Genomic DNA, 24850 nt, shown 5'->3' with positions numbered 1-24850 from the left:
GAAGATTGAAAATTAAATACTAACTCCAACCTAGGCAAGATGTACCCATATCCTTCATCAGAACAAAGCAGTGGGTTCTACTCCATCACAGAAAACATACTATTTGTACCTGGATAATATTCCCTCCAAAGGTGCCTCGAAGACCCTGTTGCTTGGGATAGTAATACTCATCATTGGAGAGATTCCATGGATCTTTCACTTCTGGCTGAGACATGTTCTAATGATAGATCATCAAATAAACCTTAGTCAGGCTACCCTTCTCCCTTACCTTTCTTTGTTCTTCTAAACACCAAGCCCCTTTTGTCCTCACAGACCTGCTGTGGCTCCTCCTTGATCACTCCTGTTTTCCCTAAGAGAATCCGACTCTTCTTCAGAGATGATTCCTTCTTATTCTCCTTGGAGGGGGAGTTAGAGGTGGCTTCTTCCTTCTCATCAGGAATTTCTGAGGATGAAACAAAAATCACTCTGGAGTTACTATCCCTGAAGAGTCACCTTTCCTACTGCCATCTTTGCAGTTCCTAACTAGATCTTTCATCCTACCCCAGACCACTTCTAGTCCATGACTCATTTTAACTGAACAAACTACACTCCTGATATCTTAAAGTGCTACTTTCCAACATTCCCACGAGTTTTCCCTAAACAATACACAAACATTAAGAACAGACAGCCACAACTCTGATCTTTCAAACTGTTACCTAGAAGTTTCTAGTATTCATGTTCTCCAACCCTTCTGATTTCCTCCTGCCCCTTGACATCAGCAGCAAGCTGTCAAGAGAAGGAACACTGGCTCTGCCAGTAACATACCCAAAATGAGGTTCTCATCATTGGGATCAAGTGTCAAAACAGGAGGCTCCAACAGCCGGGGCATGGCCTGAGCATCCCAAATAATATTGTCCTCCCAGCGTCCATATACCAGATCCTCATTGTCAATGGGAAAAATGGAGTACCAAGGTTTGTCATCATCCAGAGTGGCTGCAAAACCTAGTCAAAACAGAAGGAGGAGACAACAGACAAAACATTTATGACCCTTTCAATAGTGATTCTAGCAAAGAGAAAAAGAACAAATGTTAGTAGAGTTACTCATGTGGCTACTGAAAAGGATCTACTGAACACAGTGTATTTCTCACAAAAAAAAAACCACGTTATAGACAAAAATGTTCACTGCATATGATTTATAATAGCTGAAATTTAAACAGCCTAAATGTTTAACAAGGAACTGGTTAAATAAACCACGGTAATAAATGATATGATAAAATATGCTAACAAATGGTAGTAAAATATACTATATTAACAAATATAACAACTACTGGCAAATAAATTATGAAGCATTCATATAAGAATACTATGCAACCAATAAAGTGTTTAGGTAGATAGGGGAAAAATCCTATTTCTTAGGTTTAAAAATTTAGACACTTTTGTTTTCCCTCTGAAACATAAAAGTAATCCATGTCGATTGAAGAAACTTTGGAAACTTTAGAAAGTATAAAGAAGAAAACTGAAGCTGTCTGTGATCTTACAAACCAGAAACAACTACTGTGAACCCTTCAGTGTATTTCCTTTTAGTCAGCATTCTATGCTTCTGTAGCCCGCTTTTTCTTACATTTCCACAAATGGGATATCAAATATGCTGTTTCATACCTTATTTTTTTCCATTTAAAATGAGTTTCCCATGTCATTAAACATTTTTATGAAGAACTATGAATGACGCGGAAAAATACTTAAGTAAAAAGCACAATACATAAAACTGTATATACAGAAATAAGCTCAACTACATACACATACAGAAGACTGAAAAAAAAAATACACCAAAAAGTTAGCAGTTGATAATCTCTGGAGAATAGATTACTGATGATTTGGTTTTAGCACTGCATTATATTTTCAAAGTTTTCTACAATTAAGCATGGCATACCACTCTTCTTTTTAACCTACTTAAGGAGAAAAAAAGCAAATTCTAGAATTATAAAGACAAACAGGTTTTGGAAACAGAAATATATTATAAAAACAAAGCACTGTTATAGTTCAGAAAGATCTTTAACTTCAAAATGGCTTTCACATTTTTCTAATAAGAAATCAGAGTTGGGCTGGCTGGTTATAGCGCAGTGTTATGATACTAAGGTCAAGGGTTCAGATCCCCATACCAGCAAGCCACAAGAAAAAAAAAAAAAAAAAGAAAGAAAGAAATCAGAGTCTACTCTACCTTATGAATAGGGTAAAGAAATTATGAACTGGAATCAGGGTTCAGAACCAAAGCATTGCAATACCCTTCAGCATCCCAAAAAAATCATAGCTAAGTCCACGTAGGGTGACTGAGATGAAGGGGTAGTGTGCTAGACATGAAAGCACACCTTGCTGTACATTGTAAGCCATGGCATTCCTAGTCATGCTGGAAGGAAGCCACCCTGCCAGGCTTGCTCGCTGAGGTTTCGTTCCTTTGTGTTTGACATCCTCCCCATCCCAGATGATGTCATCTTCCCAATGCAGCTGTGTCACCATCAGGAAGTTTTCATCAGCCAGGAGATCAGTGCTAATGCCTTCCTCAAGTTTTCTGAATTCCTGTAGAAGTAGGGAAGGAACAACAAATTCCTAACTGGTCACTGGTCAAAGTTGCCACTCCAAATCCCACATTAGAGATGCATCAGACAGATCATAAGTTGTCCTTTTCTTGTAAGAACCACCTGATAACGGAGGAACATCTGCCTCCTCTCACTCCTAGTCCAGCACAGCACTGATTTCACAAACAGAATCCTTAGAATGAGGCCTAGTTACCAAGGTGATATACCATACCAAGCAAAAAGCTTAGACACCTAAATCACCTACCAAAGAAACCCTAACCCAGTATCCCCGACAATTGCAAGGTAAAGTTAGTAAAAATGAGAGGACCCTGGGCACATTGGTCCTTTTCTAACATACCAGTGTTGCTCACCTCCATCATTCTACACTTTATCACAGGTTCATGTTCTGTCTTTCTCAGTTTGAAGCCATAATCAAACCCACTGCCATCTTCAGGGACACCCAGCATATCGTACCACAGTCGGGCAGGCCCATATCGCCACTCGGCTACTCTTGGTTTGGTATCTGTCACTTTATCTATATCTCCAGTTGATTGGGAAAACTTGGACTCCACAGGAGCCATCATTGTGATCTGTAACAGAACAAAGAAATACAAAGGGGTGTTGGGTGGCATTTCCTGATCCTACACATCCCAAGGCTATAGGGAGTTAACAGTCAGGAGGGGAACTTACCTGGGGTTAGAATGTAAACAATGGAGGTATATCATGGCATATTTTGTCTATCATTCAAACCTTCCTATTAAGCAGTGTATCACCATCTGCCTCCCCCCTCCCGCCCTCCTCCTCCCACCAAATACTTTTCTATTACAATAGGGAAGGGGCAGCCACTATGATTGAACTCATGATTACTCAATGAAAATCAACCCAGAATTCTGTCTGCTAAGGTGTTATTTCCAATTTAGACATAAACTAGGGAGAACTCATTTGTTCCCCTCATAGGCCTTAATCCCAAGTCTCTATCTTGCCTACTTCATCATCAGAGAGACACTGCTCTGGAGGTGGTGGTGGAGCGTAGTCATAATTCCACAAAGAATTCTGGTTGACTTCTGATTCTACTGAGCTCTCCACCTCCTGAATCTGCTCTTCCTGTATCAGTTCACGGTGCTTCTTTTTCCTCTTTCTCCGAGCACTCCGCCAAACAGATGGGACATTCTTCCCTGGTCCAAAAAGACGTAGGAAGCGTAATACCTAGAACACAGAACACATTACTATGTCAGAGACTCCATGTCAGACAGGAAAACAGCAGTATCCAGGCCTGAAAACGCCCTTGAAGTATCCATTCATCTGTGGGGGAGGAATCAAGGAATGCTGAATTCAGATTTATAACACCTACCACGAAAGTAAAGAGTCTCAGTAATTTCGACTAGTTCTTTTAAGACAACAGTACAATTTTTTTCTTTTTTTTTTTTAAAAGATGACCGGTAAGGGGATCTTAACCCTTGACTTGGTGTTGTGAGCACCACGCTCAGCCAGTGAGCGAACCGGCCATCCGTATATGGGATCCGAACCCGGGGCCTTGGTGTTCTCAGCACCGCACTCTCCCGAGTGAGCCACGGGCCGGCCCGACAACAGTACAATTTCTAATGAGAAGAGCATAAATCACATTTAGTACTAATGTATACAACTTTTTTTGTTTTATTTTTATTTATTTATTTTTTTGGGTGGCTCGCAGGTATGGGGATCCGAACCCTTGACCTTGGTGTTATCAACACTGAGCTCCAAAGAACTGAACTAACTGGCTAGCTCCAAAGTATACAACTCTTAACAAAGACCTAATACAGTGGGAAGAACTTTTATACAGCCAATAATGTGTCAATGAAAAAGGAAACCTTTAGATCTTATCCATTCTACATTCAGCATCTTTCTTTTCTTTGGGCGGCTGGCTGGTACAGGGATCTGAACTCTTGACTTTGGTGTTATAAGATTGCACTCTAACCAACTGAGGTAACTGGTCAGCCCAATATTCAGCATCTTAACAACAGAATTCAAAACCCTATTGTAATAAAAAAGTATTTGGCGGGGGAGAGGGGTGCAAGGAGGGGGGCAGACATGATACATTACTGAATAGGAAGGTTTGAATGATAGAATATGTCATGATATCCCTCCATTGTTTACATAACTCAGTATTTGGATGAGGTCAGTGGTTTTTTGCAAAGTGGGCATTCTTCATAGAAAGTACCTTTCCAGGCCGAAATTCTGGGAAAAGTTCTGTGACACTCGGCAACAGCTTGGTGGCATCATGTTGCATAATCCCAGCCAATGGTAGGGTGAGCTTCCCATCCTCAGATTCTGCCTGTGCTGCTTCCTGAGGTCCCATCTCAGATTCTGAGTCAGAGGAACTACTGAAGTCCACTTTCTCTGAGGCCAAAGAGGAAGGGGCAATGATGGAGGGCAAGATGATGCCTTCTCCATCTTCAGACACTGCAACAAGGAAGAGAAACCCCTTTGGCATGTAACTGTGAGGATATTTCCTCAAATTCAGCCAATACCCACTCTAGGCTATGTGTATGACTCGATGACAGGGGATATAGTCCCAAGCACCCAGATTACTAATATGCGACCCAACTCATTCCAACTCATTATCTCCCACCATCCCCAACTCACCTTGTACCTGGTACCCTAGGTTTGTGATAAGAGAAAACAAACACTATTACTACATTTACTACTTTCTGTAAGTGTCCAGTGTTGTGACAAATAGCAACATTATGTAATACTTTATACCAGTCTGGCCCTATCATGTCCAGTTCAAGGACCTATAAGCTGGAGAATTTTTTTAAGCCCACATGATAACAATGAGATTGTTCAGCATAAAATCAGATCTTAACAGTTGATATTTAGCCTGCAGACTAAAAAAGAAAATGGCTTAAAACTTCAATAGGAGAAATTTAGGTTAACATAAGCCTCACAATACAGGACATCAAAGATGCTGCTCTTCCCCAATCATCTAGCCTTGGACAGAGCTATTACTGCTATAGGCATAGGAATAGGTGAGATGATCACTGAAGACCCTACCACCTTTGAAATCTCTGAATACCTGATAGTTGATGCTATATGATTCATGCACATTCTAGGGTGCCTTTCCTATTTAACCATTTTGTTTAATGAAAGCCGAATATGTGGTTTCCCAATATCAGTATGCAGAAGAGTGACATCAGAAATTACTTGGAGAACTCTTAAAAATTCCTGGGCTCTACCCCAGATCTTCTGAATCAGACTCTCCAAGGATGAGAGTTGGATTTTTTAAAGACTTGGGGTGATTCTGATGGCCAGCCAGACTTGAGAACTGAGTACATGTTCAAATACTGTCGCCAAGTGTTTTAAAAGTAAAACTTCCCTTTAATACTAAAATTTGAGATTGTATGAATCATTTCTAGAAGTTTTATCCTTTTCCAACAGCTTAATTTTGTTTAATAGACCCTTACGTGTGTGCCAAAAGCCTGGACTTATGAGTGAAAACTAGCTCCTTAGACAAAAGTAGAAAGTCTCTACTTACCACCGGTAATAGCATCCTGATCCTTATCCTTCTTCATTGGTCCTGGGGGTGGAGGCGGGGGAGGCATCAACTTGCAATCAATGTCTTCACAATCAGCATCATAGTCATCTTCATCATAATCTAATAAAGCCAAGAAGGTGATCTCAATATCCAGAATGTTAAACAACAACCCTGAACTCCCTTGCCACTCAAGAAGTGCTATGCACTTACATCCCCTTAAGAATACACAGGAGATGTAACTTCTGCCTTAAGAGATGACGTCATGGTATAGCTAAATATCATAATGTGTAACATCTCACACAGGATATGAGAGAGCTTCCAAGAGCTATTTGAAACCTTTTGCTCCTTTTCCTGATCATATCGTGTTTTTATTTTTACCCTGCTCAATCTCATAATTGAACACTCTTATTCCTGTCAGTTTCCTGTAGGACTGGACTAAGACTGGACTTTCTTCTCACCTCCCAAGTCTATGACACACTTTTTTCTGTCTACCTTCTGCAGTTTATTATTCTTTTCACTGCCCCTTAACCAGTACCATCACTTAATACTTGGTCCTGAACACTCTGCTTTTATTCCCCTATACATTCCCTATTTCCCTTTCTCAAGAATCACACTTACCTAGATTAAACACAAATCTATGTATCTTGCCCTGACTTACCCCCTCTACAATTCCACCACATCTGCTGCCTAAAGAACCTTTCCATTCAGATATTCAACTGTATGTTATAAAAAACTGAAATGTCTTTCACCTGTTTTAAATTCCCTTTTCTTACTATCAATACCACATCTATCCTCATTTTCCCAGCTTCTGACTTTAGTCTACTGTCTCCTTCATTAATCTCTTACGCCCCAACATACATTTTCCAATCCATCATTAATAGTACTAATTATAGCAACTTCCATTTACTGAGCTCCCATAATGTGCCAGGCATTTCTAGCTATTTTATATATAATTCTCCTAATAATGATGCAAAATAGTAATTATCCTGAGATACAGAAGTTAAGTGACTCACTCAGAATCATACAGCTTTAAGTGACAAAGTCAGAATTCAAGCCTGGTTTTATAACAAAGCCCATATTCTTTCCAACACACTTCCTCACTCACCAAGTTCTACTGATACTTTACCAGCAACTCTCAAGTTTGACCCTGGCTATCATTTTCCACAATTGTCACCCCACTCCAGACCTTGATAACCTTACGTCTAGCCTGCAAGAACAGTCTCCAAGTTGGTGTGTCACTTCACTCTTTTACTAATGAAACCCCCAGAACAACAAGCACCACTTTTCTAAAGCATTACATGGAAGGAAAGCCAACCAACATTTACAAAGCATCTGCTATGATACTTTACTATGCAGCTGCTTTCACATCATATGGTAATGAACTTACATTCTCACAAAAGCATTATTAATGAGGTTACTATTATCACCTTTGTTACAGACACAAAAACCCAGAGATGACTACAAATGAGAAATCCAAGCCTCAGAGATTGAGCAACTTGCCCAGAATCACACTAAATATGGAGCTGGGATATGAACCTATGACATTCTGAACCTAGAACATTCTGACTCCAAAGTCCATTTTCTTTTCATACCACCTTGCCCCTTACTCAACAATCACTGTTGGTTTACAATTCTTTATGGCATCAAATCCTAAGTAATGCATACATAAAGGTGCCGTGAAATTGCCCTATCCTTGGTTCTTGCTATTTGACAGTATGTCTTCCACTCCTTTCAAGAAAATCTGCTGGCCATTTCCTCCCATGGTACTCATCTCTCCAAACCTTTAGACAAGCCATGTTTCCAAACCACAATGCTCTGTTGCTTTTCCACCAAACCCTGTCTCACTTCCAAAATTTTGCTTAAAATTCACCTCCATGAAACCTTTCCTAATGACTTCCACTCAATTTCAATTATTCCAAAAAAGCACCACTGTAAATCAAGAAGGGACCAATGGCAGAGAAAGAAGCAGCTAAGGGCATAGGTGAAGGCACCCCCAGAGGACAAGAGAACTTGGAAATCATTACAGAGTACTGAGATTCTACCTAATGCAACATCCTCCTTTTCCAAGTTAGCTCATAAAACTCAACTATAAAACTCTTTACCATCCCTAGGTCAAGATGACAAACCCAAACCTGAAAATTATAACTTCTACTGAAAATCAGAGCTGCCACCACCTTCCCCTCAGCCTAAGTCACGGTGCTCCAAAAACAACAGCTATGCTATTTGACTTGGCTATTCTGGCAGCCCATCAAAACTAAACATAACACCTATCTATACAAAAACATGAACTTATAGTTGGTTTATGTCTTCTTACTATGAATTGTTTTGCATTTTTTTACTCCATCTTCTCCACATAACAATATCCACAAAGGTAGAGCCTATATATTCTATTTTTTGTGGATTACTTCTTGTGTACGCAGTGCAATTAATTCTCTTTACAAAGGCACTCAAACCTTTTACCTGGCCCTGAAGAAACTAAGTTCAAGTGTTTAACAAGGTTTTACCTACATTTCTCAGCAGCCTGAAATCAAACTTGAAGAGGTGGACAATGAATAAACAATGAGCAACTTCATACAAAAGTTTCAAGCAGTGAGAGGTACCGCAGGGCAGCGCAAACTATAACCAACAGTTCCAAGTTCCAGATCACTAAACTGAGCTCCTCAAAATCAGTAAATGGATTATTATCTTTGCACTACACCGCCTATCACAGTTTACAGCACATAACAGATACTCAATGTCTAATGAAGTGAGTTCTTAAATTAGTCAGGGTCTACCATTAGCTAATTGTAGAACTTTTGATAAAGTTCCACTTTTTATTAAAGTTCTCTAAAGTTCGGGGCCGGCCCGTGGCTCACTCAGGAGAGTGCGGTGCTAATAACACCAAGGCCATGGGTTCAGATCCCATATAGGGATGGCCGGTTAGCTCACTGGGTGAGCGTGGTGCTGACAACACCAAGTCAAGGGTTAAGATCCCCTTACCGGTGATCTTTTAAAAAAGAAAAAAAAAAAAAAGTTCTTTAAAGTTCAAGTTTTCCTTAACTATTAGGAGACTAAGAATAAATAATTGCTAAGACTCCTTTCAGTTCTAACATTCTGATTCTACAATGTAGCACTTCATAACAGTAAGAATTAAATGCACTGTGTCAGCATACAGGTGGGTTAGCGATTTGAGCTAATAAGTGCACATGTTCATTTATATACGATATCATATACTTACTCCTTCTTGAACTATCAATTCCTCAGGGGCAAAGACTTAGTTTAATAGTCTCTAACTTTGTAGAACATCTAAAACAGTGCCATAAATCCTGTAGGTACTCAAATACCAGGTGACAAGGAAGAAAGCATCATCATCCTTACATGTCATCAACCAAGAATTTAGGGCTGAAGAGTACAATTAATAAAAGCCTGAATAGGGCAAGAATGCCCCAGAATACAAAAGATGACAGCAGCTACTTGGAACTGAGCTAACAAAGGGAAAGAAGGAGAGCAAAAGCATAGACAGCAGGAACAATGGCAGAAATTAGGCACAGAGACCAGAGCCCAAACCGGAATATACAACAAGAAGTACACTGGAATGCCCTACCAGTGACACCAAAGAATCACCTGAGTGACAAAGGGGCTGCAAGCTCCCCATTGTCTGCTGATATCTTCGGCTTTCATCTTCTGCTACCTCGTTGATGTCTGAATAGTCCACAGCATCTTCTGTACTCCTGATCCACCCTATAAGTCAAAAAAAAGGGGGGGGGGTTTCAACAAAGAGCAAGTAACTCTCACTCCCTTCAAATAATTCCCACTTAAAAGTACATGTACAGTAAGTGGCTAGCCTCCTCCCCCACCTTATTCCCCATAACCCAGACTTTACCTTCATCATTTACCAAGGCACCGTCAGTCCCAGTCAATTCTTCATTTGCCGTGAGTTCAGTGATCAGGCTGCCCAGACCCAAAGCCCCCAAGCCTGCCAAGTGCTTCTTACACTCCTGAAAAAGAGACAGCACCAGAGTCGAGGATAATAACTAAACCTAAACTTCCCGCACCACAAGGCTTATTTTCCTAGTCCATGACAAAGTCACAAACCCATGACAAATGACCTCGCAGTGCGCTAAAAGGAGCATCACCTTCAAGAACTTTAAAGTAAATCTCCCACTAAACTCCACACTGATCAGATCTTTATTAAAGTACCCAGTCCAATTTCATTACCACACTTGAAAGTAACATAAGGAAAAATTATTCAGAGAGCCACCACCAAGAATAAATGAACGGAACAGTAGTTCTCTGAATAAAGGCCAAGGCAGCTGAGTTCATTCAGATGGAGGAGGCCAGTGTGCTTGTTGCAGGGGGACGGGGATATTGGTCAACAGCTTAAGAGAAAATGAACCTAAATGAGAGTAGGAGAGTTTCAGCTGGGCACAGTAAACAATGTCATGACAGTCAGTGACCACACTGGGAAAAGGACCTAAAAGAGTGCACTGGACACAGAAGAAGCCGGGCCGGGTGATTGAAACATTCGCTGCTCTAACGCTTGGGGCCGCAACCAAGCGATGTGCTGCGGCTTCTTTCCAGCTCAGGTCAGCGAGATCAGAAATGCAGACAGTTTCAAGAATCTCCAAGAAGGTTCCCGCAGTAACGGCTTGAAAGCAATTTCACTGGGTTAAACCATTATTTTTCTTACGGTTTGGGCAGGTAGAATGTTCTCTAAAAGCCTCCCACCCCCACGCCATGACCTCCGGGTATCGCCCACCGTCCTCCTCCTTTCTCCCCACCCACGCCCAGAATTGAACACTCTCGCTCCACGTTATTCCCGAAATACACAAGGATGAGATCCTCTTCTCTTACGTTAACTGCACCGTTTATTCTCGTCTCCTAACCACTCTCTGCTCTAACTTCACCTACTCTCCTTAGCCACACCACCACCTCCAGGCCTATCCTCACGCACATCATCCAAGACGCTTTCCCCCTCCAGCTGCCCAGCTCCATTGATGTTGCCGAAAAGGAAACCAGTTAAAGAAAATGGGCCGCCTCCGGCAGAATCTTCATCGCTGTCCGTGTCGGACATGATGGCGGCAATAGGGCCGTCAGCGGCTGCGGGAAACAACGAATCTCAGCCAGTCCCCATGACCGGAAATAAAAACATTAGTGGCCCAGAAGTGACTTCCAGAGCTCCTTGACCCTACCGGCTTCTACCGGAAGCAGAATGAAGGGGGAAAAAAAAAAAAAAACGGAAAGACCGGCCGTCCTAAGAGAAAGGAGAATAGGTGTTACTACTTTACTAACGGCTTTTGATTCGTCCATACGCGATCAGGAGGCTGGATATGTGGAAAGCGGTTGGTCAAAGAAAATTTCAGTCCCGCCCCCTTCCACTTATTTGCGCGCCGGCATTCTCAGAGCATCGGATAAGAGCAAAGGATCTTTCTCCAATCAGAGGAGGGTTTCTGTGGTCACGTGACCTATATGCAGGTCACGCCACCATGCACGGAAGTAAAGATTAGGTTCGGTCGTTCTCTTCTGTGCTGTCTGCTGCTTCGCCACTCCGTCCCTAAGGGAAACATGCTGAAAATTGTACAGGCAGTCCCCAACTGTGCCAGAGGTACCTTTGTAAATTACTTGTTTTGAATTGACATTTCCCATAGAAATGGATTTCCCCCTCAACGTTTTATTTTGGAAAATGTGAAAGATGAGTTAAAATGAACAGACGACCCTTTATCTAGATTCACAGTTGTTAACGTTTTGCTAGGGTTTTGTTTTGGTTTTCCCCGTAAGCCATTTGAAAGTGGGTTACAGACATCTTGGTTATTCACTCCTAAAAACGGGCATATTACTACATAACCACCGTACTAGTATATCTTTAAAAAGTAATTTAATATTATTTAATATACAGTCCATATTTCAAATTTCTCCAGTTGTCTTAATTGGGGCATTTTATGTTTTTTTTCCAATCCAGCATCCAGTCAAGGTTCACGTATTACATCGGTCATCTCCCTTTAGTCCAGAATTCACCTGCCTTTTTATTTTTCATGACACTAAATTTTTGGAAGAATCCAGGCAAGTTGTCTTGAAAACATTCCATGTTCTGAATTTGTCTGATCGTGTCTTCAAATTGATTCAGGTTAAATATTTTACCGGCCATCAGAAGGCACAATGTCAGGTTGGCCTAATATTGGTGGCCGCCAGATCTCTCCATCGCAAAGGTACGTTTTCCCCTTTGTAATAAGTAAATAATCTATGGGGTGATATTTTGAGATTGTGTGGATATCCTATTCCCTATTATTCTTGCACCCAATGGCTTTAGCGTCCATTGCTGAGCCTTGCTTGAATCAATTATACTCGGAGAGTGCAAAAGGTTGATTTTTCTAATTCTTACGTTCTTTTTACATTTATTAACTGGAATTATTCATTAAAGAAGAACTCTCCCTTTTGTTATCTCCTTTCTTGTATTTTTCTATATTTTAATGTGTTATATTCTAGCATCATCATTCCTTTTGATGCCCCAATTGTCCCAAATATGGGAATCACTTCACTCTGGGTCCTGTGTCCTTTCAACATGACCATTAGTCTCGGAGCACTTCCTTGCTTTTTGGCACAAGATGTGCCAGGCTTACTCTGAACATTCCCTGTCCTGGACCTGATATTACCCACTTCTCCAAGGAGCCCTGGTTCCTTTTAGTGGGGAATGGTGTTTAGAAACCAAGATCTGGGGTATCATTGCTTGTAGGTCCTTTCAGTGGAGAGAGCTAAAATAAATAGTGAATTTATACTAATGATACTCCAGTTCAAATCGAACACCACAAGGTTCTTCCTCACCTTTCCCCATTTCATGTTTGTATCTTGCTTCTCTTAACAATGAAAACTCCGATTCCCAACATTAATATATTTACTCTTTTCACAATTACAAGACCATGAGCAACAATAAACCTAAGTAACGTTCAGAAATTCTTTGCAGTTTTTTGTCCTTAGGATATATCTCACTAAGGACATACAAAGTACTGTGTTCAAAAATTACTTGAATCGTTTTTCCCTCTGTTGAGTTATTAGTTTCATGTACTTTTAAAATCATTTGTTTCTGTTTGTATTAAACTTTAGGATTTGCTTTATTATCCTTTTTTATATAATTTTATTTTTTTGAATATGTAAACCTTTACATGTTCAAAGTCAAAAATATGTAAAAAGCTATTCTCAGAGAAGTCTTGTTCCCATGCCTATGCCCTCTATCTACCCCATTCCCACCCACTCCCTGTAAGTAACCATTAGTTCCTGGTTTATCCTTCCTGTGTTTCTTTTTGCAAACATATGCAAATATGTGTATATATTCTTATTTCTGCCTTTTCCTTACGCAAAAGGTAGCATACTATATCTATTCTGTTCACCTATTTTTTTACTTAATAATATATACTAGAAGTCACACTGTACCACTTCATAGGATATACAAAGTATATATATATATATATATATACTCAAAGTATATATGCAAGGTACATATACACAAAGTGTATGTATATACAAACTATATCCTACAAAGGAATGTCCCTCATAGGATATTCATAGCACTCTTCCTCATTCTTTTTTACTGAACATTGTATGAGTATCCCATACAATGTTTTAACAGTAGTTACATTTCCAGGCCAGACAAAAGTCTGCCAAAACCTACATAGTAGCTGAAATGCTGCACTTTAGGAATGAAAGTCAGTAGAATACTATTACTATACTAATATTTAAAACACAAAAGAAAAAAGAGAACAAAAAGCAACAATGGAATACGTTTTTTAATGTACCTTATAGTAGTTATTTACTATACTTTATTGCATCTTGGATGCTTGTGCTTGAGGAAAAGCAGATTCCATGAGAGGTAGATGGAGGCTTGTAGGATATGGAAGGGGATTTCCGATACTATCAATATTAAAGACACCATTCTTTACTCAAAACATGGTTTTACATAAATTTACCACATGACCCAGAAATTCCACTCCTAGTTTTCTACGCTGTGGAATATACTATAAAGCATATGTACTTCACGGGGCTTGGTTTTCCAAAGCCTTGCAGTTTCAAATATGGACCTTGAGGAGGACTGGAAATTTCCCTCAGGCTATAAGTCTCTGTAGCAAGCTAAGGATTGTGGCACAGCAGGTTGCTGGCCCAAAGACAGACTGGTTACTGATTGATATGTAAAGATACTGAGAAACTGCTATAAGAAGGAATGTTTGCTAAGATCAAACTTGTTGATAGAACCACTTAATTGTCTACTGGAATGTCATCTGGCTTGTTTCACTGAAAGTTACCAGCCTATATTGTTAAACTATAAGCCCACCTTTGTTCTCTTCCTGTAACTTCCCAGTCTGGAAAATAAATGCAGGGAGAGAACCCCAATTCGGCATTAATTTCCCAAATGGAAGGGTTGGCTCTCGCTTGAGCGTTCCCAGGGAGGTTAACCACTTCGGGGCCTCTCACTGCTTGGAAGAGATGGGCTTTGAGTAATCCTTTGCATGTCCGTCACCCAGGGGAAGTGGGATGACAAATCCGTGGGGGGGGCGAAGCAACACTACCCAAGAGAATTAAAAACATATCCACACAAAGCCTTCTACACGGATATTCATAGCACTGTTATTCATAATAATCAAAAAGTGGAAACAATCCAAATGTCCATCAACTGATAAGCAGAATATGATATATCTGTACAGTAGATTTAGCAATAAAAAGAAATAAAGTACCAACATGTGCTACAAAATGGATGAACCTTGGAAACTATGCTAAATGAATGAAATGAGTTACAAAAGACCACATATTGTATGATTCCATTTATATGAAATATCCAGAAAAGACAAATCTATAAAAGAAAGTAGACTAGTGGTTGTCTAGGGCTGGAGGTGGGAACAGGGAATAACTGCATGAGGCATGTCTGGGATGACAGAAATGTTCTAAAATTGGATTTTGGTGATGGTTGTACAATTCAGTAAGTCTAAAAATTGTTAAATTGTACACTTGAAATGGGTGAATTTTATGGTATGTAAATTATAACTCAAAAAAGCTTTTTTTAAAAAAAAAAAACCCATGGTTTTATTCTTCCTTACTAGTGCACTCAATAATGCACAGGCAGTACAAATAATTACTAGCCAGGGCCGGCCCGTGGCTCACTCGGGAGAGTGCGGTGCTGATAACACCAAGGCCCCGGGTTCGGATCCCATATACGGATGGCCGGTTCGCTCACTGGCTGAGCGTGGTGCTGACAACACCAAATCAAGGGTTAAGATCCCCTTACCGGTCATCTTTTAAAAAAAAAAAAAAAAAAGCTGACAATAATTACTAGCCAGAATTAGTCAGTTTTTATAACAAACAGAGAAAGGATATTTTGCTGACATAACTGGAAGAAGCAAAGGACATTAAATTATGTGTCTTTACAACCCCAGTAATGCCTGTAACACAGTAGGAACTTAACAGTTATTTACTGAATGTAGTATAATAAGAGGAAAAATTGCCTACAGGGAACTAACTGATCTGTCATTAGTGAGAACCCAGAAATGAAGCTAAAATCCTGGGATGATAGGTTGGGGAAAGGAACGAGAGAATCAGTGTTAGTAGGGCAAGACAATTCCCTACCCTGATTGTCTGGAGCAGAAAAACAAGTACAGTTACACATAGGTACAATGTGCAATATGACAACTAGAGTCATTTCATCCTTTGCAAGTTAAAGAGCATTTAGAAACCACTCAAAGCCAGGACGGGAGGAATTGCTTTAATTTTTAGAAAGCAACAGACCCTGTAAAATCAGAAAAGTTTATTACCATTCATTATGAAAAACTTAAAAGTGAGATCAGCAAGTCAGTCTTCATGTAGATTCTTTTTTTTTTTTTTTTTTAAAGATGACCGGTAAGGGGATCTTAACCCTTGACTTGGTGTTGGCAGCACCACGTTCTCCCAAGTGAACTAACCAGCCATCCCTATATAGGGATCCAAACCCATGGCCTTGGTGTTATCAGCACCACACTCTCCCAAGTGAGCCACGGGCCGGCCGTTAAATTAAAAACTATTTTAAAAGGTTTCAGTAGCTAAACAAAGTTCCCAGAAACAGCCCCACAGGTGACAGCCATGTTTCTAGGCCCTTTCAACCACGACATCCTGTGAGCATCCCTGGCAGCATCTATCAGAACATCCTGAGACTAGAATACATGAGCAGTAAGTGCTTTCATTTGCCTACAGGAAAACTCATCCACAGGCCTACATGCTTTCCAAAGTGCTAGTGGGCCTTGGTTGAAGAGGGCCATCTACATTCTCTTCCAGTTAACACACTACTTGTACAGAATTCCTGCCACCCCCCATGGGATGCCCTGGGTTACATTCCGGAAAACAGATGCTGGACAATAGTATCCATCCTGGACCCTCCACAGCTTTAGACAATGATATAGAAATATACACCAATGAAGAACTGTTTGAAGTGGAAGATGTGGTGGTGAAAGAAAAACAAAACACTTTAGTCCATGGTAAGGGGAAAGGGAATCCAGAAGAAAAGGAGGGAGAATAGGAAGTTTATATAACTTTTTATCTTTGGGCCGGCCTGTGGCTCACTTGGGAGAGTGTGGTGCTGATAACACCAAGGCCGTGGGTTCGGATCCCACATAGGGATGGCCGGTTGCTCATTGGGTGAGCGTGGTGCTGACAACACCAAGTCAAGGGTTAAGATCCCCTTACCGGTCATCTTCTAAAAAAAAAGAAAAACAACTAGGAAGAGGGGGAAGCAGGCCCACTGGGATATGGAATCTGCCAGCAAAGCCTGAAATCCTACATAACCACAAGGGGGACAGCCTCAGGGTCTGGAGATGTGCATCCAACATCCTCCAGTTCTCTTGGAGCAACTAAAAGACCTCCAAAGGCGCACAGGGCTGAAAAAACACACAGGGAAATGTACCGAGGAAGGAAGGACAGGAAGCAAGATAGCCTTTATAGACTCAGAATGGCTAAGCACAGAAATGATGGCAGAAGAGATGTCTCAGGAAAGCTCAGAAGTCCCAGACAATGACTGGCAGGACAGTTTGTTTTGTTTTTGTTTTATTTAGGGGGTTAACCTTGAGTGGTCTATCTCTAAAGCAGAAAGTGACAGGAAAAAGGGCCACAAAGAAGACTCACACAGTTTTTGGGGGGGAGGGGGATTAATAATTTCACATCACCAGGCCCATAGTGCCATCAGTCTGATAGCAGATCTCATTGTCAGACCCCACGTCAATGCAATGCAATGATTAAGTTCCAAACCCATCTCCCAAAGCAGAGGAACCAATCACAAGTCCATGGCTCATAAACATTTGTCTCAAAGGCATAAAGAGGGAAACATCAAAAAGAACAGGACCACATTATGCTTTTTGTTTTTGTTTTTGTTTTTTGTCTTTTTGTGACCGGCGTACCATGCTCAGCCAGTGAGCGCACCGGCCATCCTTATATAGGATCCGAACCCGCGGCGGGAGCACTGCTGCGCTCCCAGCGCCGCACTCTCCTGAGTGCGCCACAGGGTCACCCCTGCTTTTTGTTTTTTTACAGCCTCTAGCCTCTTCCTCGGGAATTCCTAGTTCCCATTAACACAGCTTCTCTGAAACTGTTACCAGAGACATTAATAGGTGTTGCATGGGACCAAAAAAAAAAAAAAAAAAGTTCAGTGATGAAATAAGTTTGGGAAATGTTGCAAACATATTAAGTTATAAAGTCCTGTGGTAAAGGAACCTGCTCAATTTTCATTTAAATTGCTGGTTTCTCAGCTTATTTGACCACAGAACCATTTTAAGGAACATCTATTACCATCTCACAGAGCTTTGGAAAATGCTGCTTAACCATTTTTGTTAATGTCTCATCCCAAGAATGGGAGAAACATGTCAAGATTAGGAATACCCAGGAATCACACATAAAATGGTTTTAAAAAATTAGTATATCAGAAAGTTTAAGGCAATGATTTGAAAACTGGATAATCTTGACCTTCTGTGAGGCACTTGCTCAATGGTAAATACAGCAAGGAACACTGAAATTAGATTTAAAAGCAGACAAGCAAAAGCCAACAAAGAACAGTACTAGGCTGCTCTGCTTAGTCATGGCCTGGCCAGGAAAGAAAAGAACAGCACTCAGTGGCATCTTCTCTTACTGCTTTGACAGGGGAGACACACCCACGGGTGCGTGCTCACACTCAAACTTCCTCCAAAAGATTCAGACCACACTTCAAAGCAGCCATGTACAAACTAGTCTGTCTTTGTTCTTCCAAAAGCCGAATAAACCAGTTAGGGTCTCTAGGGAAAGAGACAAATGGCTCATGCTGGCACTCTTAACTGCTGTCAAAGGAATCTCCCCTTATACTTCTTAGGTGCAGTCCCCAAGTAGCACCCAAAAGCTATAAGAGGACACACTTCTTGGTGTTCTTCTTTGTGGTAGGGTAAAGCACAGCCCGGACAGCTTCTGAAAATACCTCATGTACTCCATCCTGCATCAGAGCCGAACATTCCAGATACTTCACAGCCCCCACCTGCTTAGCTAGGGAAGTGCCTTGCTGAGGAGTCGTGGGCACTAGACTCTGTTCCTTCAGCTTCTTCACTGTCTCAAGGTCACTCCGCAGGTCCCTCTTGGTGCCTACCAACAGAACAGGTACATTGGGGCAATGATGGGAGACCTCTGGGTGCCACTTATGCCTCACATTGGCATAAGAGGATGGGTTGCTAATGGAAAAACAAATGACAAAGATATTGGTCTGGGGGTAGGAGAGTGTTCGTAGTCGGTCATACTCTTCTTGGCCAGCAGTGTCCCACAGGTTCAGGCTGACGATTTGGCCATCCACAGATGTCTGAGCACTATAGTTATCAAAGACAGTAGGGATATACTCCTCAGGAAAGGCATTTGTTGTGTAACTGATGAGGAGGCAGGTCTTACCTACAGCCCCATCTCCTACAACTACACATTTGATTGTCTGCATTCTTCCCTTGTAGTCCTATGTAGAAGAGAGAAAGAATGTTTAGAGATAATTGGTTAACTTAGGGAGCCAAAGCTTTATAAACATTTCTGAGAAGAAAGAGAGGGAGTAAGACACTGCCCCCCCGGTCCCCCCACACACACCCTTAACACTATAGGAGAGTCAGCTGCAAAAGGTTGTATACGGCAAGAGGGGTTTTTTTTTGTTTTGTTTTGTTTTTGTTTTTTTTTTAAAAAGATGACCCATAAGGGGATCTAAACCCTTGACTTGGTGTTGTCAGCACCATGCTGTCCCAAGTAAGCTAACCGGCCATCCCTATATAGGGATCCGAACCTGTGGCCTTGGTGTTATCAGCACCCCACTCTCCCAAGTGAGCCATGTGCTAGCCCAGGGCAACAGTTTTTACCATGGAGTCTATGGACTGTGAAAGGATGGTCCAGAAGCCACTGCTGAGATTGTGTACAATATTATATGTATGTGCATAAGTGCATATTTTCTGGAAAGAAAAATCCAAAGCTGTCATCAGATTCTCAAAAAAGGCTACGAGGGGCCGGCCCGTGGCTCACTTGGGAGAGTGTGGTGCTGATAACACCAAGGCCATGGGTTTGGATCCCTATATAGGGGTGGCTGGTTAGCTCACTTGGGAGAGCATGGTGCTGACAACACCAAGTCAAGGGTTAAGATCCCCTTACTGGTCATCTTTTAAAAAAAAAGAAAAAAGAAAAAGGCTATGAGCCCAAAATGATTAAAAACCATTCAGATACACAGGTATTTATATTACACTGTTTATTTTATAAAGACTGGATATACTATATCAAAGGTGCTAAAATATTGTGGGTGTTTAATAAATGTTAACTAATTTTTTTTTTAAAAGACATTGGTATAGAAAGGAGGTTTCCACAGTTGAAACAAAAGAAATATGGCTCTCACTCTGGGTCTGTGACAATAGACTCAGCAAAGGAACCTCAAGGCCTGAAAAACAGTGTCATCATAATACTGGAGAGAATGATAGACAAGTCAGACTCAGCCATATAAAGAAGTGGTTAAGAGTCAAGGCTCTGAAGTTAGGCTGCCTGGAGTCAAAAACCAGTCCTCCCTCTCCCTAAGCTTTGTGAATTTGGGCAAGTTTTTAACCTGAGGGTTAAATGAAAGAAGGCATGTGTAGTACTTTATTAGTCCCTGCTAGATAGACATTACTCATTAAGTGTTAGAAGTTGTATGGCTTCTTAATAATATTTCTTCTACTATTCTATTACTGAGGAAGGCAAAAATTCTGTAATATGGTTACAATGCTAGATAAACCAGAGGTGTCACCCCTCCCACTTTATCTGAGTAAAAGTACATGTCATAACACCACCTTACTCTCATCTATTTCTTTCATGAATCGAGTATTTCAGAGTAAATGATATGGCAGACATGATCTCCAAGAAGCATGTTTACTGTGAGCTCCCATGTTTATACCCCCATATTATTGTTATTATTGTTATTATTATTATTATTTTATTTTTTTTAAAGGTGACAGGTAAGGGGATCTTAACCCTTGACTTGGTGTTGTCAGCACCACACTCTCCCAAGTGAGCCACAGGCCAGCCCCTATACCCCCATATTAATACCCTGTCAATGATCTACCCTCAATTTAGGCCCCAAAGCACTCTATTTTCTTTAGATTCTTAACTACTTCCCTAATTTCAGACCCAATCCTTCTAGCATTAACTTCTTCAAGTGTGAGAACATTAGGGCCGGCCCAAGGGTTAAGATCCCCTTACCGGTCATCTTTTAAAAAAAAAAAAAAAAGTGTCAACATGGAGGAGGAAAGGGGATAAATAGTCATATGTATTTGGTTACAAAAAAAAAATTTAGAATCAATGATTTTCTCACCTTGGGAATTTGGGGAAATAGTTACATTCCCCATTCTGTTGTCTTATTAGCTAAGGTCTACATTAGGCCCATATCAAAGGCAAAAACAAAATAAACGAAACAAAGCACCTCATGTTGGGTCAGGGTAAAGAAGTTAGTCTTCAGAGTATGCTTCACACAAGCCCACTAGGGGTAGCTCTCTCCCTACACACAGACATTGTGAGCACCTAGGCCTTCCACCTGGAAGTCATCTTTAGCACAGGTCCCAGTTAAAACAAGTTAATTCAGCTCTGGTAGGCAACCACCCCAGGGTATTCACAGTCCATCAACTCTGTCTTTTACCATTTAGGAATAGGCCTAATGATCAAACACACAAGATCAGTGGAAACGGGGCAAAGTTACCACCACATTCCTTGAGAATAGTTTTCCTTGACTTCCCAGTCTGGATTAATTTCTCTTCTGAATTCCTATAGCAATTACTGCCTACGCAACTCATCTTCTCAGCCTTCTCTAGGTATCACCCAGTGTCCAACACCTCTGCCTAAAGTGACTCCTTTCAGGACAGCAGTGCAACTCAGGGGATTGATGAACCAGAGTAAAACTCTTAGATACAAAGACCACTTTGCACCCCACGCTCAGCTCCTCATGTCTGTAAATAGGAAAAGTCATCTACACTCATTTCTACTTGTTTATATCTACCAATGTGCCTGGCTCTACCAGTGCTCGTATATGGTCTGCAGATAGTGGGCACTCAAGGCACACTGATGGCTGAGGGCCTAGGTGATGAAGTGCAGCCAGAACATTACAGGTCTGAGACAAAACCCAAAGCAGTATCAATTTCCTACAAACATATTTGCCTATAGAAAACTTTCTGTGGAAGGGAAGGTTTAGTAAAAGTCCCAGGTATTTTGGAGGTGGGCTACTTCGTATAATTCACTTATTTTTTCAGCCCACATGTTCAGTATACTATTTTCTCTGTGTATATGTTTGAAATTCTTCATAGTTTAAAAGTCTCAAAGTAATGCTAAAAATTAAAATAATACTTTTATTAAAGGGTTGGGGGCTCTGAGAAAAGGCTCCGAGATACAAAAGAAAGGCAGATATTTTAGGTTGTTCATCACCTATATGAGAAAAGCTTGTTTATCTTAGCTCCAGCTGTTTACCTTCAGCCTCATGCGGCACAATGCTGTCCTGTTAAGGATCAAGCACAGCTTTTCCCTCTTCATCATCACCACTGTCCATGCACTCTCCCAGATACTACACTAGGCAATGCACGGCTAGGAGGGATTTTTTAAAGGAAGTGAAAAAAGACTCTGAATGCTAGAAGCTTACAGTTTTGTGGCAACGGCAGGATCTATATAAAAAGGCAAACAATAATACACAGTAATGCATGGCTCAGAGAAAAAAGAGTTGCTGCGGGGAAGCAAAGAGAAAGTAAAACTTGAGAGCCTGTTATAGGCGTTGTGCTATGTATTCATATACTTTATCTTATTTAAGCTGGGAGGCTTAAATAAGATAGCAGCTCAGAGATCTTTAGGTATGCCTATAGGATTGGAAATTGGGAGAGGTCTCGAACTGCAGAGAAGTGCACCCCAGAAGGCTCCCTTCTGACTTAGTTATTCACTCTTTAATTTGGGATTATAGTTTCTCCTAAATCTTCCAATGTCATCTAATAAAGCATCCTTCCCCACGTGTACTGTCTGCCTGGCAGTCAATTTTCTCCCAGTCTGGACACACGATATGCAAGCTCCAACAACAGTGAGGACAAGAGTGCAGCTCAGAGTAGCACTGTTTCTAACACATTCTCCAAGTCTCAACCTTCCCACAAGCCTGAGTATCACGTCCACTTGAAATAGCTCTCTTTAACTTTCTGAAACCAAAACATTCAGTAGAAGGCCCCCATTTTTATTTACAACCGTCTGCAACTTAGTTGTCTACTAAATCGGGGAAGCTTTTCACATTGAAAACTTTTTTGGTTCAAGACGGGTCAGAAGAGACTCGACACTAGGAGATGAAGGAAGCTGTGTGAATACTCCTCAACCCTGAGCTTGGAAACTTAACCGAAGGAGAATGACTCATCGACACCACAAGCCCACTCGGCACTTCCCTCACATCCTTCTCCACCAAGGGTTGTTGGTTCCGGGGCTTCATATGTATGGACTCGTGAGCCTGGGACAGAGAGGTTGCTCCTACTGGACTCACAAATAGGAAGAGCTGGCTCAGTCTCCCCGACATACACCTACCTAAGCACCCCCCCCCCCCAAATTCCTTCCATCCAGGGAGTGGCTCACATAAGGCAACCGTCCTGGGGGATGGGGAGACTCAAGGAGTCTCGAAGGTGGGGGTCGGCCGGGAGTTTCTCAATAAAAGTTACCCAGCAAAGTCTGATCGTCCTCCAGCGCCGTTCAACCAAGGATAGTGGAACTCCCCAGGTTGTCTCGAGTTGGGCTTGGCAGGTTCGGCGAGCTCGGCGCCACATCCGGGTAGCGACCGAGTCCCACCTCCGTCGTCGGATGCAGTCTCTACTCAACGCCCCAGGACCTCCTGGGAAGTGGAGTTCTAAGGCCAGCTTCCCCTTCAGCAAGTTACAGGCTTGTAAACTACACCTTCAGGTGATGGAAGACCACTTAGATCCCGACACCAGTAGGAGTTACTCGGTCGGGGGTCCCCAAGCTTCACCTTTCCCTAAGCAAAGTGAGATCCCTCTTCCTTACATCCCTGTATTCTCCTCAGAACCAATATTAACATAAAGAGGCAGTCAGAGACCCGAGAAAATATTTGAAAAAAATGAAAGCGATAAAAGAAAATGAAGTAGCGAGTGAATTACGGTTGCTTTCTGTCCCCATATATTAGTTTGCATTTCTACTGTTTTAGATAAATGGAATCATATAGTATGTACTCTTTTTTTAACAGCTTTATTGAGGTATAAATTCACACACCACACAATTCACCCATTTAAAGTGTACAATTCAATGTTTTTTTGGTATATTACATTGAGTGGTAAAATACTCCTATATACAGTATAACATATAATTTGCTTTTTAAGTAATTTTTAAGTGTACAACTCAGAGACATAAAGTACATTTACAATGTTGCACAACTATCACCGCTCTCTATTTCCAAAAGTTCATCACCCCAAACAGAAACCCTGTACTGATTAAACAATAACTCTCCTGCCCCCAGCCCCTGGTAACCTCTAATCTACTTTCTGTCGCTATAAATGTGACTGTTCTAGGTACCTAACATAAATGGAATCATACTTTATTTATCCTTGTGTGTGGCTCATTTCACAGTGCATAATGTTTGCAAGGTTCATTCATGTTGTAGCATGTATCAGTACTTCATTTTTATGGCTAAATAATATTCCATTGTATGGATATACCACATTTTGTTTATCCATTCGTCTGTTGATGGATATTTGGATTATTTCCAACTTTTGGATATTGTGAATAATGCTGCAAGGAACAAGTATCTGGTTTCATTGATTCTCTCTATCATTTTTATGTTCTATTTCACTGAATTCCACTTTGATCTTTATTATTTCTGTTTTTATACTTTGAGTTTTATTTGTTCTTCCTTTTTTTAGTTTACTTAAGTGAAAGCTGAAATCATTGTTTTGATGACCTTTCTTCTGTTCTAATATAGGTGTTCAGTGCTAAAAAAATTCCCCCCTGTAGTGTACTGAGTTATGTCCCCCCAAAACTCACTGAAGCTTGAATTGTGTCCCCCAAGTTTATGTATTAGAATTTTAGCCACCACTGTGACTGTTAAGAGGGTGGGAAATCCTATTATGGTAGTTGAAAGGTGGAGCCTTAAATAGGTGATTGGATTGTAGGACCATGCCATAGTGAATGGATTAAAAATGGTGGTCAGGGGCGTGGTTCTGAGGGCTTTAAAAGAAGAGGAGAGTCTGTCGCTCTCTCTTTTCTCTCTTTGCTTCCACCGTCTTGCGATGTGAGATCCCTGGGTCACTGTCACCACCACCAAATGGACCTTGGACTTCCCAGC

At 41.1% G+C, this 24850-nt stretch overlaps 2 protein-coding genes across 7 annotated transcripts in view; both read right to left on the bottom strand.

The window, feature by feature from the left end:
* Nucleotides 1–11127, bottom strand: part of TAF1 (TATA-box binding protein associated factor 1) — a 132276-nt gene extending 121149 nt beyond the window's left edge. For 4 of the 6 annotated variants that reach the window (XR_010022386.1, XM_063083860.1, XM_063083862.1 and 1 more), the window contains exons 1-11: nucleotides 10997–11127; nucleotides 9926–10040; nucleotides 9667–9783; nucleotides 6064–6183; nucleotides 4750–4991; nucleotides 3540–3758; nucleotides 2924–3142; nucleotides 2346–2553; nucleotides 805–981; nucleotides 315–442; nucleotides 110–217 (exon numbers count right to left, since the gene is read on the bottom strand). Coding sequence is in view for 5 of the 6 variants with exons in the window: in XM_063083860.1 (XP_062939930.1) it covers nucleotides 110–217; nucleotides 315–442; nucleotides 805–981; nucleotides 2346–2553; nucleotides 2924–3142; nucleotides 3540–3758; nucleotides 4750–4991; nucleotides 6064–6183; nucleotides 9667–9783; nucleotides 9926–10040; nucleotides 10997–11116 (1773 nt within the window). In the remaining variant the exon portion in view is untranslated. The remainder of the gene's footprint in view (nucleotides 1–109; nucleotides 218–314; nucleotides 443–804; nucleotides 982–2345; nucleotides 2554–2923; nucleotides 3143–3539; nucleotides 3759–4749; nucleotides 4992–6063; nucleotides 6184–9666; nucleotides 9784–9925; nucleotides 10041–10996) is intronic. The other 2 variants (XM_063083861.1, XM_063083863.1) reach the window with 1 other exon arrangement.
* Nucleotides 11128–16850: 5723 nt separating this feature from the next.
* LOC134367244 (rho-related GTP-binding protein RhoG-like) lies at nucleotides 16851–23299 on the bottom strand. The gene is made up of 2 exons (XM_063083934.1): nucleotides 23217–23299; nucleotides 16851–19003 (listed from the first exon to the last, which is right to left on the bottom strand). The coding sequence occupies exon 2, from the start codon at nucleotides 18986–18988 to the stop codon at nucleotides 18413–18415; it is 576 nt and encodes a 191-aa protein (XP_062940004.1). The 5' UTR covers nucleotides 18989–19003; nucleotides 23217–23299; the 3' UTR covers nucleotides 16851–18412.
* Between the last annotated feature and the right edge of the window lie 1551 nt (nucleotides 23300–24850).

The sequence above is a fragment of the Cynocephalus volans genome, chromosome X (assembly GCF_027409185.1).
Source record: "Cynocephalus volans isolate mCynVol1 chromosome X, mCynVol1.pri, whole genome shotgun sequence".
In the NCBI taxonomy this organism is placed as follows: domain Eukaryota; kingdom Metazoa; phylum Chordata; class Mammalia; order Dermoptera; family Cynocephalidae; genus Cynocephalus; species Cynocephalus volans.
The sequence above is the reverse complement of the archived record's forward strand: the minus strand, read 5'-3'. Positions and strand labels throughout refer to the sequence as shown.